Genomic DNA, 15967 nt, shown 5'->3' with positions numbered 1-15967 from the left:
TGTATTCACACTTACACATGAATTCAAGTACACTTTGAATTTGATTTGAATGGGCTTCATGTAGATTGGAAGTAAGGTCATGCAAATATGCTGATCATTCAGAATTCTCAGTTAACTTCCCTGCCAGAAGGTTTTTATGTGTAATGTATGGAGACAAACTTGTCCAAAAAGATTACTAGTAATCAGGTTTCCTTCAGTGAATTTAACTAGTGCTGTATGACAAGATGATCACAAAAGCCCGAATTAAGTGTACAATGCTGACCAAATCACTATGGTGAGTAAATCAGACCTGAATTCTTGTTGACATGCTAAATGTACTTCCTCTAATTCAAAATTGTTATTTCTAGAGCCAGTACCCTAATTTTTGAAAAAGAGAAAAAAAAAATCAAATTTAATTCTTTTGCCTACACAATGCCTCCTGCCTTGGTATAAACAGCTGGTGCGCAGCACAGCTGACTGATGCATGCACAGTGTCATATACATATATGAATAGAAGTACATATATGTGTTGTCCATACTACTATACTAGAATGTTGTTTTTTTTTTCTAAAGGACCAGAAGTCATTGTTACAAATAATTACGGCAAGCTAATTTCATACATTAAAGCATAATTTCTTCATTGTTCTGCAGCAGTGTAGAATTCAATACCAGGCGCATTTCTTGGGCGTCACAATCCTGTTTAACGATCAGTTTATGATAGTTGCTACCAGCATGAGTATATAAGAGGCAAAGAGTTATGTTGTATACATGACCTGTCAGTCATCATTTCATAGGCTTTAAACTTGTTGTACACTAAACTTACAGGCATTACGAATGTCCAACATGTTATATGCATAATGTTGGACACATACAAAGTTGTATCCCAGCACAGTTAATATTTGTTGTTGTATATGTACCCCCTAGAGTGGGCTCACAAACAATGACGCCAAATAAAAACCCTTGAAAAAGTTATTTTCGTATGAGCGCGTAGTTTTGTTTCACCTGGTACTGAGTACGATTGTATACCAGTGGACTGCTAGACATCAGGCAGAGAGGACGGCAGGCAGGCCACAGTATGTTACTGACTACATTGTTCAACATATTTTGAAGTCAAACAAGCTTAGTCAAACAAGTCTTCTGCCAGAACAAATTGCCTTTTACCGGAATGACAACAATATCCATCTTTTGTTTTCCTTTTTACCCATTATTACCAAGACTTTGTAAATGTTCCATTAAAATACATCTCACACATGTACACGTAGACTGAAATTACTTCATTTCTCCATTTTCTCAATAGTATGGCAACCATCTGTCACACCGGTAAAAACATGTGGCGAAATGGTTAAAACATTGGCTTATTCATATCATATCCATATAAGCCCTCAGGCCTTCAATACAGTGACATCAGGTTTATATGGGGGCTGATAAGAAATGCCAATATTTCAACCAGTACATTCACCTGTACAAGTACACTGCATCAGATAATACTTTATTATCTTTATTTATTTGATTGGTGTTTTGTGCCATACTCAAGAATATTTCACTTGTATGGCGGCTGCCGGCATTATTGTGGGAGGAAACAAAGCAGAGCCTGGTGGAACCCCCATACATCCGCAGGTTGCTGGCAGATCTTTTCACTTACGGCCGGAGAGGAAGCCAGTAGGAGCTTGAACTTACTTACAGCGACCGCACTGGTGAGAGGTTTCTGGGTGATTGCGCCGCACTGTCACGCACACTAACGCGGCAATGGAGGCCTCTATTTTACTACAAAAATGGAACTAAGTCACCCATGAAACTGAGACAGCCTGTGTGTATGCAATCCAAGCTAGCGATTGTAGGATTAGAACATGTGATCTCTCTGGTCAATTTCAAGTGGTCTTCAGAGAGAGTAGCCAAAAGCTAGCTCCCCCAGAAATAAGAGATCACTCAGTCAGCAAGGGTCCTCACTCACTTATTAGAATGACAAGCCTACATGTGTCTAAAGACATACAAACCCAATAATCATTAACATGGCTAACTTTCACAACAATTAGTCTTCTATAACAAGTCCTATTGATACTCAAATTGAACAGATAATAATCAAGCATAAGTAACAGTATACTGGTGAAATTAATAAGATAAACTTCTAAGAAATAAATGTTACATAAAACTACAGACATACGTGTATATGACTGAAAGAAATAAGAGTGTCTGATACACAAACGAAAATGTGAAACAGATGCACTTAACATCCAGTCTGTGTCATACAGGTGTATGAGAAGTGTACAGTGCTCTCTACCATTGTACAATAATACAATATATAAACATAATCAGTGCCATAAATGGATTTTAAATTAAACTGAACACACACTGAATAATGTGCGACTTGCAAACATTCTTAAAACAAATTACAGCCTAAATGAACAGAAAGTTCAGCAAACAAAGAGAGTAATACTGATCTGTAGATCCAATTTAGATCCACACTTACTGATACAACTTGTTTTCTTCCATCGCTGACTTCCTGTAATATCAAAACCTCCAATTTCAACTCTAAGCCATCTTTGTAAAATATATCCTCATCCTACTCGCCTCTAAAATTCAGCAAACACAATTAGACAATTTTCTGATTTACTTTGGTTCTGAAAATTTTCCTAATTTTTTCCTTACTAAAATTTTACACAAAAGCATAAGAAGGTTTGGGTTACTCATCTGAGCATTAAACTTCATGTACTTGTATTTCTTGAGCTACTTTCATACGTTATTGTTTTCAAATTTAAAAAAGTTTTATAGTGTAATAGTATTCACAATAGTTCATACCATTTCTATTTTAAGCCTGTTTTTAATATTCTAACATATTTGATGTTTTACTCAAATCACTCATATGTTTTATTTTTGATACATGTGCCTAGGCACATCACCATTAATTCTTTGATACATGTGAACCCCTCCTTCATTCAGACATGTGCTCATGGCTAGGCACATCACCATTAATTGTAAACTCCTAGGCCTACATTTACATGCAACCAGACAGGACTGTGAATTATGTGTCCTCTCCAAATAACAAGGGCATTTCAAAAGGCCTGATCAGTTAAGAGAGAGCAAAATATTTTATTGGAATAAGACTTACAAATAAAATCACTCATCTGAAAGAAAAACTGATGATTTTATCTCCTGGACTATTGTATATTTTTCCTTACTATTGTTTCCTATAATCTCATGTGCATACTAAACCATATACATGTAGCTGAAGAAGACAGCATGTGCAGGTGGCAACCTTTATGTCAAAAGTTCAGGAAAGAAATTGTTCCTAATTTCAGATATGAAGGAATATTTCCACCATGTTTAATAATGCTAAGGATATTGCCATCTTGCCAATACATTTTACTTCCAAAATCAAATTACCACAGTGCATAAACTGAATCCAAAGTTGCCTTTTTTGCATGCGAAAAGGCTGAAGAGCTACGATATTTGACAGAGGGTGATTTTGGCAGTGCAGATAAAACCTGATCTAGAATGGTTTTACTTGACAGGTAATACAGCCTTGACTTACCACTTTGGAGTGAGAGAGGAGCTGAAGTACCCCGGGGGTGACCCGTGCCCAGAAATCCATGATGGTACTAGAGGCGGTGATGTGTGACTCACTCCCTGCAGGGTGCATGGTGGCTGCAGACTCACAGTACATGGTCCACAGCTACAGTGAAATACAGCAAACATGTCAAGCAGATACAGGTCATAAGCAAAGAATTAAATGCAAATGTAGAAACAAACAACTTGACTGTAGTTGTAATAAAATTCAATGTTTTTTCCAAGTATGACTAAAGCACAAATTAGGAATGTTTTCTTGAAGTATTGAATCATCTGATAATGAATGCCAGTTAGAGATTCATGTTAAGCTCTTGGTAGTTCAGGGCTGAACGTTTATTTAGGTGACATCAAAAACAGAAATGATATACATGTACCTATATCTAACTCACATACAAAGACTGTACAGCCAGGAATTCAGTCTTTGTAATGTTGGGATGATATGAAGGTTGAAACTGACATCTTTTATTACATGTAATGTTCGGGTGATATAAAGGTGAAACTGACACATTTTTCACGTAATGTTGAGGTGGCATGAAAGGTCAAACTGACACCTTTTTCATGTAATGCATGTACACTTGTTTCACACTCTTACCTGACAGAGGATAAAAGCATGGAAGAGTGAGGACATGTGAGGGACAGAAGCCTGTAAACATAAAGCAATTAGCAGATGATAATGGAATACAATTACAGTAGTATACAACACAAAACAAGGAAGCATTAACAGGTCATGATAAATCACAAATTTGATTGGTGAGTGCATTTTTATAGGGAATTTCACTTATATGATGGCAGTCAGATATATCACCAGAGAAAAACAGGGCCCAGTCTCACGAAGCGGTGTACAACTTTTTTATACCTGACTATTACTGAACCACTGTCGTAAATGTGTGATTATCGTACATGTACGACATTTTTGTGAAACTGGGGCCTCACTGGGGAGTAAATCACTGTCCTTTTGCAGGTAACTGACAATCCTCCAGTGTTCATGATGCGGCAGAATAAGTGACAGCCCCCTTAACTGATAATACCATTTCTCATATAATTGTTAACAGTACAGGTTTATTTTAAGAAAGACGCAGGGTTTACCAACCTTGGATTGCTCAGCAAAACCTGTCATGATCACCATGACGTGGTCAGCTATCTGATTGCTGGCCTCCATGGGTATTGGCTGACACACCACAGGGGCGGTGCCATCTGTCAGTGCTGTGTGGGTCAGGGAACCAATTAGCAGCCAGGACAGTAACCGAATGTGACCCACACAGTCAATAAACTCCTTAGTGCTGAAAACACAAACAAATAATTATGGTTTAATACTGAGAGTTAGGAAAAGCACAAAAATCAGGCTGAATTTTCTGTAATTATCATACGTTATGTCTTAATATTCAATTAGGTTACCAAACATTGCACATAAATGTATGTGTATAGACACTGTATTCTTGATACATAAAAATGCTGTTTTCTATAAATACAACTGGTAATTTATTTTCCTTTAAAATTCCACCATGTGTTTAAAAACCAGCATGTCAGCATGAGCGGCAACATCTGGCACCATGGCCTACAGCTCACCCTTGTTGCATGGCTGATGGGGGATGGTAAAGCCAGGGGAGGTAACGCGTAATGGCACGGCTGTCTCTGCCGTTCCCCTTGCTGATCTCCAGGGCAATATACTGGGCCAGGGCTGCCTTAAGCTGACTCCCCAAGGTGTCTTCGTTCAGGCTGCTGCTTCCTCCTTTCATGATACTCTGTCAACAGAATCACAAGCACATGATCAATGTAGGCCACTCCTAGAATAACTGATTCTAAATCTTGTCATCTGAGTCAGCTACATGTACCTTACACAGTAGAATTCATAAAAACTGTACATCCATATACAGTTGAATTTATAAAAACTATAAATTTGTAAGAAGCAGAAAACAAATTACTCTAATGAAAAAAACTTGTAAGGCTTCATATAAAGCTGTCTTTGAATATTATCATGCCTTATCTATATCTTCCAAATTACCTTGACCTTGGTGAGTGTGTGAAGGTCAGCAATGAATTCTGTACAGTCTGTCAGGTGCTGTCGCATACACTCAGAGGCTGATGTGCTGACCAGGGCATTAGCGTGGGAGTGATACAGAGCAGCCATATCCTCCACAATAGGGGTGGGAGAAATCGTTCCTCCAGCATCCAAGATTACAAACTACAAACACAGAAGTAAAAATGTCCTCTACAACAGGGGTGGAGGAAACTGCTCCTCCATCCTCTGAGATTACAAACAACAAACTCAGAAATAACCATGTCCTCTAAAACAAGGGTGTACCAAGCAGTTCCCCAGACATCCAAGATCTGGCCTCTACAATAGGGGTGGAGGAAACTGTTCCTCCAGCATCCAAGATTACAAACTACAAACACAGAAGTAAAAATGTCCTCTACAACATGGGTGGAGGAAACTGTTCCTCAATCATCTGAGATTACAAACAACAAGCTCAAAAATAACCATGTCCTCTAAAACAAGGGTGTACCAAACAGTTCCCTGACATCCAAGATCTGTCCTCTACAACAGGGGTGGAGGAAACTGTTCCTGTACGAAACAATTCCCCAGACATCCAAGATCTGTCCTCTCCAACATGGGTGGAGGAAACTGTTCCTTCAGCTTCTACGATTACAAACTACAAACACAGAAATAACCATGTTCTCTAAAACAAGGGTATTCGAAACAATTCCCCAGACATCCAAGATCTGTCCTCTACAACATGGGTGGAGGAAACTGTTTCTCCAGTTTCCACAATTACAAACTACAAACACAGAAATAACCATGTTCTCTAAAACAAGGGTGTACGAAACAATTCCCCAGATATCCAAGATCTGTCCTCTACAACATGGGTGGAGGAAACTGTTTCTCCAGCTTCCACAATTACAAACTACAAACACAGAAATAACCATGTTCTCTAAAACAAGGGTGTATGAAACAGTTCCCTGACATCCAAGATCTGTCCTCTACAACAGGGGTGGAGGAAACTGTTCCTCCATCATCTGAGATTACAAACAACAACCACAAAAGTAACCATGTCCTCTAAAACAAGGGTGTACTAAACACTTCCCCAGATATCCAACATCACAAACTACAAACACAGAAGTAACCATGTCCTCTACAATGGGTGGAGGAAACCGTAGCTTCATTATTTTAGATCAAAAACTACAACAAACACGGCAGTAACACAGTTCTCAACAATTACAAAGGCAGAGGTTGTGCCTTTGGCATGTGGTTGTTGAAAGGTGAAATAAAAATTAAGCTAGATAAATTTTAAAATTTTACCATTTTTCTGTTCTTAAGCGTTCTAGGTTTAATCAGCGTTCTCATAGGTTTCTGAATACTATTAGAAAAATAACCCAGTACTTTAAATTACAAGGCTTCCATTTCAAGGAAGCACACGTACATGTATCATTGCAAACCATATGTACAAAACCAACTTCAGTGATATTATTATTAAGTTACGCTGTTCGAGTTCATTTTGCATGATAAAAAAAATGTATCAAATTAATTAACTAATCAAATGAAACTAAAAAATAAAAACTTAATGTTGTTCTTCTGTAAGGAAAATGTCAGTTATGTGGACTTACCTGAGCTAGTAATAGCCAGTTCTCATCAGGTAAAGTTGACTTGAATTTGAGAGCTTGGACAAACTCAAATATGACGCTCCTTGTCAGGAACAGCTTATCCCGCTCCTACAGAAACAGATACACATCGTAATCAATAAGCATAATAAATAACATGCATTGGGTGCGAATCTGACGAAATGGTGTATACAGCATGACTACGATTTGTCTTTGAAACTCTACTGGTAGTGGTAGACTATTTAAAACATATACTGTTGAGTTACAAATGAGAAGCGACCTGACACAAAATACACTCCTTCAAGGTTTTTGATGAATTCCTCTCACGTGTGAAAGTCTTTATGGCAATACCACAAAGATTAACTTCAAAAAAACATGCTGATACTTTAACTAGATAAAACACTGCATCATAACTGATTTAGATTCACCTCTAAACTCAGTAAAACAAACAAACAAACCCAAAAAAAAAAAAAAAAAAATTACATAGTCACCACTTCACCTCTTCAGGATTTTATTTATCACTTAATGGAGAACCTATCGTGTATGAAGTAGTTTGGGCCAAAGCTACATAGCCTACTGCTCATTCCTGCCTTTGTACAACAGTGCTTAATCCAGTTAGGTCCCCATTATAACCCAATTCAGGGGTTTACAGTTACGACATTGTGATAAATGGTGATGTCCCTTTGTCACTTTACGGAATAGTGGGGTAAGTCACTGCATTTTAACAAGGGCAGCAGCAATAAAAATTCACAAAACATTAACATACATGTATTTACCTCACTGAAATACCTTGCAGATTCCTTAAAATAAACATTTCAGGTAATAAAATTCACCCATTGTAGATAATATTAATTATTGTATATACCTGGCCATGTTAAGCTGCATTGATTTCACCAACCATGCTGTAAAGCAATGGGCTGGGGAGAGCTCTGTGGTTAAAGTCCAGTAGATGGACACAGACCCCCATTACAACGTCCATTTTTTGAGTGGGAATTCTGTGTATTTTAGAGTGTAAAGTCATTTTTTGCTGCCAGCCTGCAGTTTTTGGTGTACTGCTTGGTATCAAAATGATGGAAATTGTCTAAGCTTTGGGCAGGTATGAGTTTTAATGAGGAAAGTTTGAAATTCTGGGCGAGAGGACACAAGGAGACAGGTGGTGATGAGGCTGCGAGTGACGTCCCCTTGGCGTTGCTATGCACACCTCCCAGCTGACGGCATAAAAAGGTGTAGATTTTGACCTTCAACCTACGTCAAGATTTTTATGGTTTCTTTCTCACAGATATGCACCAAAGCTTATTGGCCACGGAATGTTTGGGGCTGAGCTACAGTGCTAAATGTTAACATTGTCACTTATTGAACCGCTGTGGCCTGATGTTAGCTTCCTATCTCGCTATATGTGGGAAGTTGTGCCAGTAACCTGGGTATGGTCGTGGTTTTTCCTCAGACTCTGCTCGTTTTTCTCACACCATACTGCTGGTCACTGTTTTATAAGTCAAATATTCTTGAGTACAGTGTAAAACATCAATCAAATAAATAAATAAATAAATAAATAAATAAATAAATAAAGCAATGTAACCACGATGTTGTTATGTCACCACTTGAAAGCTCTGTATTGTGTTGGTTTTACCTTGACAAATGCCCTGTTGCTGAGAGAACATATATCCAGTAGATGCTGCAGTTTGAAAGAACAGTTCTGGAGAGCAAAGCTCAGTAGCTTGGAGAAGGGCTCGAGAATACACTGTCAAGATAAAATACATACACTCTAGTTAAGTTGGGATACGTCATAACTGCTACGATAAAGTAGATACACAGTACAATGATATGTTCTGATACATCACAACCTGGATGAGGGCTCCAGGATGCACTGATAAGATAAAGTAGATACACGGTACAGTGATATGTTCTGATACATCACAACCTGGAGAAGGGCTCCAGGATGCACTGATAAGATAAAGTAGATACACGGTACAATGATATGTTCTGATACATCACAACCTGGAGAAGGGCTCCAGGATGCACTGATAAAATAAAGTAGATACACGGTACAGTGATATGTTCTGATACATCACAACCTGGAGAAGGGCTCCAGGATGCACTGATAAAATAAAGTAGATACACGGTACAGTGATATGTTCTGATACATCAGAACCTGGAGAAGGGCTCCAGGATGCACTGATAAAATAAAGTAGATACACGGTACAATAATATGTTCAACACAAGCAGAAAACACTACAGAAAGATGAACCCTCATAATGCTGGCTACATTTCTCTTTCAATACATCAAATGAAAGTCCCAGAAGTCATAGCTATGCTTGAATGTATACATGTGCACTAAAACATGACGGATCAATTTTTTTCCTTGGTCAGATGTTATTAACTTGTACTTTGGTTCCACATACTCATCCAAGACATCTGATGTTAAACCCCAAGCATACATACATTGTATACATCCAAGACATACTGTAGGACATGTAACACATATTACCCAGGAATACATGCTGAGCCCTGACCTAGCATCCCTTCAGGTTATTCACGAGCTATTTATACCCTGCACTGCAGTTGATATATAAGTTACATTTCTTTCACCAACTTGAGAATACTTCCAATCATGATGGCTTCTATATAGAAGTTGTCGGCATTTGATTTGAGCACTGAATAAGGTTGCACAGAAGTGTAAATAATATTTTAGACTACATTTCTTACTCTGTTATTGGCCACACCAGGGACCTTGAGGACAGCTATCATGATCTTCATTGAGGAGGTCATATCGCAGGGGTTTGGCAGCACAGTGACCAGGCGCCGGAAGAAAATGTCAAACTGTATGAGAATGTTGTTCCACACGGGTGAGTTACTCTCCAGGGTGATACAGTTGATGTATGTCGACACGTTGTTCAGCAATAGGACAATCCCTTCTGTTGGCAGGTTCTTCTTACTGTTTAACCCCTATAATAACAGACCCAAAAGATATTAGAAAAAAGAGACAGCACAAGGTAAAATGTATGTGCATTAATAATGTATCCCACATCAGGTTCTAAAAAGCATATTTTTTGTTATTGCTGTGATGTTGCATCACAGTTAACAGTATGCAAAATAGCACTCGAGGAGAAAATCGAAAGTGCAAAAATATTATTAAGTTTAACCAATCAAATTAAACCTTAAATTAAAAGAGCCTGAATTTCAAAATATCTGGATGCAATCATATACATCACATGGAGACGGCAAAGCTTGGAACATTGTAAAATTTTAACTACACAAAGTCCTGGTTAGAAGAGTTTATGAACCTAGTATGAAGATGGCATGGTAATCAATACATACAATGTATACACTCACATTGTACAAAGCCTTAATGGCTGCTTTCAACTGCACATAATCACATCACAAGCTTTTATTCCAAAACTTGAGTGTTTTTATGAATTAAATGCATTTAGCACTGAGCTAATGCTACATTAAATGCTCTTCATTCATTGCAGTTGGCTATACAGCGGAAAAGGAGATTACTTACCTCTAACAGGAAGAGTAAGGGTGCATGGCAATTCAACTCACTGAAGTCCACCAAAGCTGTAGCCATTGTTTTCATAAAGCTTGAATCTGAATGGACAGAATAGTACCAGATACAAAAGAATAGCAGGTATATGGAATATTTATTCATTTGATTTGTGTTACGTCACACTCAAGAATATTTCACTTATACGACAGTGGCCAACATTATGATGGGAAAAAACTCTTGATCATCCACAGGTTGCTGCCAAACCTTCCCATGAACGATTGCAAAGGAAGCCGGCATCAGCTGGACTTGAACCACAGAAATCCCCCCCCCACCCCTTTGCTTTACAGCATAGTTAGTGAAATCAATGCATGGCGAGATATATAAAATAATGAATATTATCCATAATGGTTGAATTTTATTGCCTGAAATGTTTATTTTAAGGAATCTGCAAAATAATTCAGTGAGGTAAATAAGTTACTCAAGAATATTTCACTTATCCGACACTGGCCACAATTATGTTGGGAAGAAACCCGGGGAAGACCCTCGATCATATACAGGTTGCTGCTAAACCTTCCCATGTACGACCAGGGAGGAGAATAATGGATTAATTTTCATGTCTACTTATCAATAAACTTTTGATGCATATTAAATTTTTCTTATCTTTTTTAGAATTAGGAATAGTCCGAGTGTTTTGCTCAGAGGCTGGAAATAATCAAATAAAAATTTTAAATGGTTTTCTAAATTTGCATATTAAATGTAAATTGAGTTAACTGTACCCACTGGTCTACCTATTGATAATTTAGGTGTTAATTCAGTAGAATCACTGTAAAACTCACAATTCGGATCACTCAGTTAGCACCAAGGCTATGAAATCAGTTGCAATAATTGATTTACCCATAGATACATGTACAAGTACATGTGGGTCACTTACCTTCAATGTTACTCTGGAAGAGCATTGGGAAGATTCCATTTGGAGCTAGCTGATGTAAGCAACACCTCAGGAACTGACGAGCTATACTCACACAATTCCCAGGAACAACCAAACTAGACGTAATAAACAGGCCAGAAAACCATGTATCACAAAGTAACCATTTCATATACACTGTTATTAAAATCTGTTGATCAACTTTTTCAACTGGCTTTGTGACCAATATTTTGAAACATTCTGAAAGGAGTATGGGGTGTAGAGAAATAATTGGCATAGTTTTATGAAGCTTGCATCTTTAGTGACATGAACAAATCATTTTACTGTTATTTTCATAGTTATTTTATGGAAAAGGTTGAAGACTGCCATTGATACTTCCCTGGACTAACCTTCCCCGAGGTCTGAGCCTCTCAACATATCCCTATTTATGGGACTAAAAGTTCAACATTGTACTGGTTGGAATGAGTAGGTGTATTTAAAGGTGGTCTAGAATATATGTGCTTCAATTAATGGTTGAAACCGAAGGTTTCAATTACATACCTAGTTTGACTCATTAAAAGATGTGATAACAAAGAATAGCTTCTTCCCATAAAGTTACACATTCAGGCAAAACTGAAACTCTGTGGCAATTACAGTCTCCTCAAATATTAAACTTAATATTTTTTTTTTCATACAGAATTTGTCAGTTTGCTCCAATCATGTCAAAGTGATTCAATGTTCACATGTGCAGGGCACAACATCTCAGTATAAAATACACAAAAAGAATTCATGGTTTATTAAAACTTACCCATCTGACTGCCAGGAATAAGGGCTATGACTTGCAATTCTGTAAAGTAGATGATTACCACATAAAAGATCTGTACATGATATACAAAAATACTGCTTCCATGTACATGAAAAACCTGTGATCAGAGATCAATTTAAGCCCTATGTGTCAACTGACACAAGAGCTGGCCATTCTTTCACTTCCACGTCCAGGAAATAAACAAGGAGGTACATTCATCTGTGAGTGAAAACCCCAGGCAGTTTTTTCCTATTCACATTTATCATGCTGGGTTTAAATACTGTAGTAAAGAATATTTGACTTACACAACAGTTTATGGATTATTAAAAAGAAACAGGACAGGGCCTATACAAAACTACACTACTTCACTACAAGTACCTAACAAACCTCTCAGTCTAAAACTGCAGCTGAGCCAGTAGGACCTGTATATGCACACACAACCACATAAGTCATAAGTTGCAAGTTATCAAAAAGCCAATTTCAGAACAGGAAAGAGCTCAATTTGTGAAGGGCGCATTGTTCTGCAGTAAAGTTGAACTTCCCAGAGCCAAAACTTTTTACTGTAGCTGTGTTTGAACTTTTGATTTTTAAGTTGGAAGACATTTGATAAATGTGGATTCTGGCCTTTTACAATTGATGAAATATTTAATGTTCCAAATCTTCTTACATCCCATTTTCATGTACAAATTTGGTATGCCACTCTGAAAACACACAGCACATGTGATTCTCACCTTGCCACAGTCTGAAATGTCTCCAGAAGAATGGGTGTGGCCAGCGAGGGCTCTCTATGAATGAAGGTTGCCAGGACGATGATACACTGACCAACTGTGTCCTCGTCATACTGCTCCAGGACAGCATTGCATTCTGGGCACCTCTCCACCAACAGAGTCTCACTGCACCGAGATGGTGCCTGCTTCTTAGGCTTCTGGGGTTTGTTTAGGATTTCTGCTTTACGTGATCTGCGACTGTAGAGACAGAACATTTAATAGAATACAGGACATGCACAAGAACTCTGGCATACCATCAATTCCAAACTAAATGCTTGTTACATGGCTGTATTGGTTGTCCACAATTTCATCTTTGTAAATGTACCACTGTGTACATATAGATTTGGACACTAAATATATACCCAGGGCATCTGCCAGCATTATGGACCAGTCAACTTGCCCATCACTGAACAAGATAAATTCTCATCTTTGCATCATTCTTTACTGTAAATAACTAAAATTATTAACAAACGCCCCCTCCCCCCATCCCACCAATTCCAAAATACTCCTATTCATGAAGTCAAAATTTCAAGCACTGGCAAGGTATATGTAGAAGATTCTGCTCTTTATTAATATTGTATGTCTGAGATCACATATTGGTCTGGCTGGTTAGTTGGCATGTTACCTGCTGGGTTTTGGGGAGGAAGTTGTCTCCTGAGTAGGACCTGTATCAGCTAACTCAGGGAATATCTTCTGTAGTTCAACTGTTGTCAGGCCAGTCTTTCTCTGCTTCCTCTGTCTGAAGTTTGGCTTAGGCAGTGAAGAAGGAGTCTGGTGAGCCAGGTCTTCTTCACCTAGCTCTGCAAAATCCGTAATATATATGCTTGTATGTACAGGTTTTCCTTATTAAACATTTCCTTCTTTCTACACCAGGACCAATAATGGCTACAGTAACTTCATGAATTCCAACATGTTTGTGTACACCAGGAGCAACAATGGCTACAATAACTTTATGAATTCTAACATGTTTGTGTACACCAGGACCAATAATGGCTACAGTAACTTTATGAATTCGAACGTGTTTGTGTACACCAGGACCAATAATGGCTACAGTAACTTCATGAATTCGAACTTGTTTGTGTACACCAGGACCAATAATGGCTACAGTAACTTCATGAATTCCAACATGTTTGTGTACACCAGGAGCAACAATGGCTACAGTAGCTTTATGAATTCTAACATGTTTGTGTACACCAGGAGCAATAATGGCTATAGTAACTTTATGAATTCGAACGTGTTTGTGTACACCAGGACCAATAATGGCTACAGTAATTTCATGAAATCTAACAAGTTTCTGTAGAGTTAAACTAATTTTGTCATAACTGAATTATTCAAACATAACCACCTAGTATTTTTAAATGATGAAAAATTACAACCTATTAAGTTTATTTTTAAGTACATTTTCACACATCTGGTGATGGTAAAACTAATTCCTTATGAACAATGTCAATCTAATCGTATCAATCCGTCTCCCTAGATCACTACCTTTATTATCATCTTGCTGGCATTCCCCAGAGTCTGTGGTTGCTTGTTGTTTGTCTGACTCTGCGTCCGATGTCGTCTGTGTCTTCTCGCTGTCCTCTGCACTCTCTTCCACTTCTGACATTGTCTCCCGACCCTGATCAGATGACAGCAGTCTCTCTTCCGAACTAAGTGCTCGCTCCTCTGAGCCCCCGATTCTCTCCCGTGACAAGGAATCACGCTCCTCCGAGCTACGCTTCCTCTCCTTCTCCTCACCACTCAGTTTTCTCTGAGAGCCCTCTTCATCGTCAGCCTGCTGCTCAGAGCTGGTCTTCATCCCATCCATCTCAGACCCACTTAACGGTTGTATCTGAGTTCTAGACGAACGCCTGACCTCACCCTCAAACTCTTCTATCTGCTGCACCATCTTGTGATCCACTGCAGAAGCGGGGAGTTGGGAGGGGTTTGCCCCATGGAGGCCAGGTGCTGCCTCCCCAGGTGTATTGGCTGTGTCTTCCAGGTACGAATCCTCAGACAGGTTAGTACAGGTGGTATGTGACTCCACAATCTCATCCCTCTGCACCCCAGAGGAGGTTGAAGTCTTGGCTGTTGTTGAGGAACTCACCTGAAAAAAGTACGAAAAATTAGCGCTTAGCAGGAGTTGTTTTGGAAACTATGAAAATAATGGCTTACAATGTACCTACAAGGTCCATCAGGGTTTCCACCAGAACAAAATTTTGATTCCGTTTTGAGGCCAAAGGTTTGTGCTATACGGGTGGGGGAGAGTGCAAGAGTGTGGTATTCCCCCCTTCACTTCTGAGTCTTTTGATAAGGCGTAATTCATGATGTTCGTAGCAAATTTGTTGTATCAAAGCTTTCCAACAAGCAAGTTGGTGGAACGAAAATTTGTGCCAAAACTTAGGTGTCCTGGGCAAAAGCAGCTTTGTGGATGATTCTCATCTCACTCCATGGCGTATACAAGGGGCAATTGTATGACATCTCATTGTGACAATTTACGCATCAAACATTGATTTCTTGTCACTTTTAAAGCATTTTTCCAAAATTATTGACGTCTGAAGAGGTCATTCGAGTTGATCATCCATAGGACGGATTTTCAGGCTAGTACAGGCCTATCCATTCCAGCTATTAACTATTCCTGCGTGTATTAGGTCTTAGGTCTCAGACACACAGACACTTAAAAGTGTTTGGCGAGATGCAAGAATGGGACTCATTGGTGACGTAGTGGATACACAAGATTTGGCAAGGGTGTAGATTGGTTTGTTTAGTGCTTTAACTATTTATTACGGTCAACATACATGTAAAAGGTGACTGAAAAGAATTTTTCTTTCTATCACTTTTTTGTATGTCTGAGGTGGAATTTTTGCAAAATGGATCTTGTGGAA

The 15967-nt window shown here is 38.6% G+C and overlaps 1 protein-coding gene across 4 annotated transcripts in view; it reads right to left on the bottom strand.

Moving 5' to 3' along the window:
* Positions 1-15967, bottom strand: part of LOC135468008 (protein unc-79 homolog) — a 117243-nt gene that overhangs the window by 2992 nt on the left and 98284 nt on the right. For 3 of the 4 annotated variants that reach the window (XM_064746003.1, XM_064746006.1, XM_064746004.1), the window contains 15 exons: positions 14589-15189; positions 13729-13903; positions 13068-13301; positions 12340-12378; positions 11559-11671; positions 10643-10728; positions 9844-10083; positions 8768-8878; positions 7147-7251; positions 5546-5725; positions 5110-5285; positions 4634-4823; positions 4136-4186; positions 3509-3649; positions 2447-2479 (listed from right to left, as the gene is read on the bottom strand). In XM_064746003.1, coding sequence (XP_064602073.1) covers positions 2447-2479; positions 3509-3649; positions 4136-4186; positions 4634-4823; positions 5110-5285; positions 5546-5725; positions 7147-7251; positions 8768-8878; positions 9844-10083; positions 10643-10728; positions 11559-11671; positions 12340-12378; positions 13068-13301; positions 13729-13903; positions 14589-15189 — 2475 coding nt within the window. The remainder of the gene's footprint in view (positions 1-2446; positions 2480-3508; positions 3650-4135; positions 4187-4633; positions 4824-5109; positions 5286-5545; positions 5726-7146; positions 7252-8767; positions 8879-9843; positions 10084-10642; positions 10729-11558; positions 11672-12339; positions 12379-13067; positions 13302-13728; positions 13904-14588; positions 15190-15967) is intronic. The other variant, XM_064746005.1, reaches the window with a different exon arrangement.

This window comes from Liolophura sinensis, chromosome 6 (genome assembly GCF_032854445.1).
Source record: "Liolophura sinensis isolate JHLJ2023 chromosome 6, CUHK_Ljap_v2, whole genome shotgun sequence".
In the NCBI taxonomy this organism is placed as follows: domain Eukaryota; kingdom Metazoa; phylum Mollusca; class Polyplacophora; order Chitonida; family Chitonidae; genus Liolophura; species Liolophura sinensis.
This window is presented reverse-complemented; position numbering and strand designations above follow the sequence as displayed.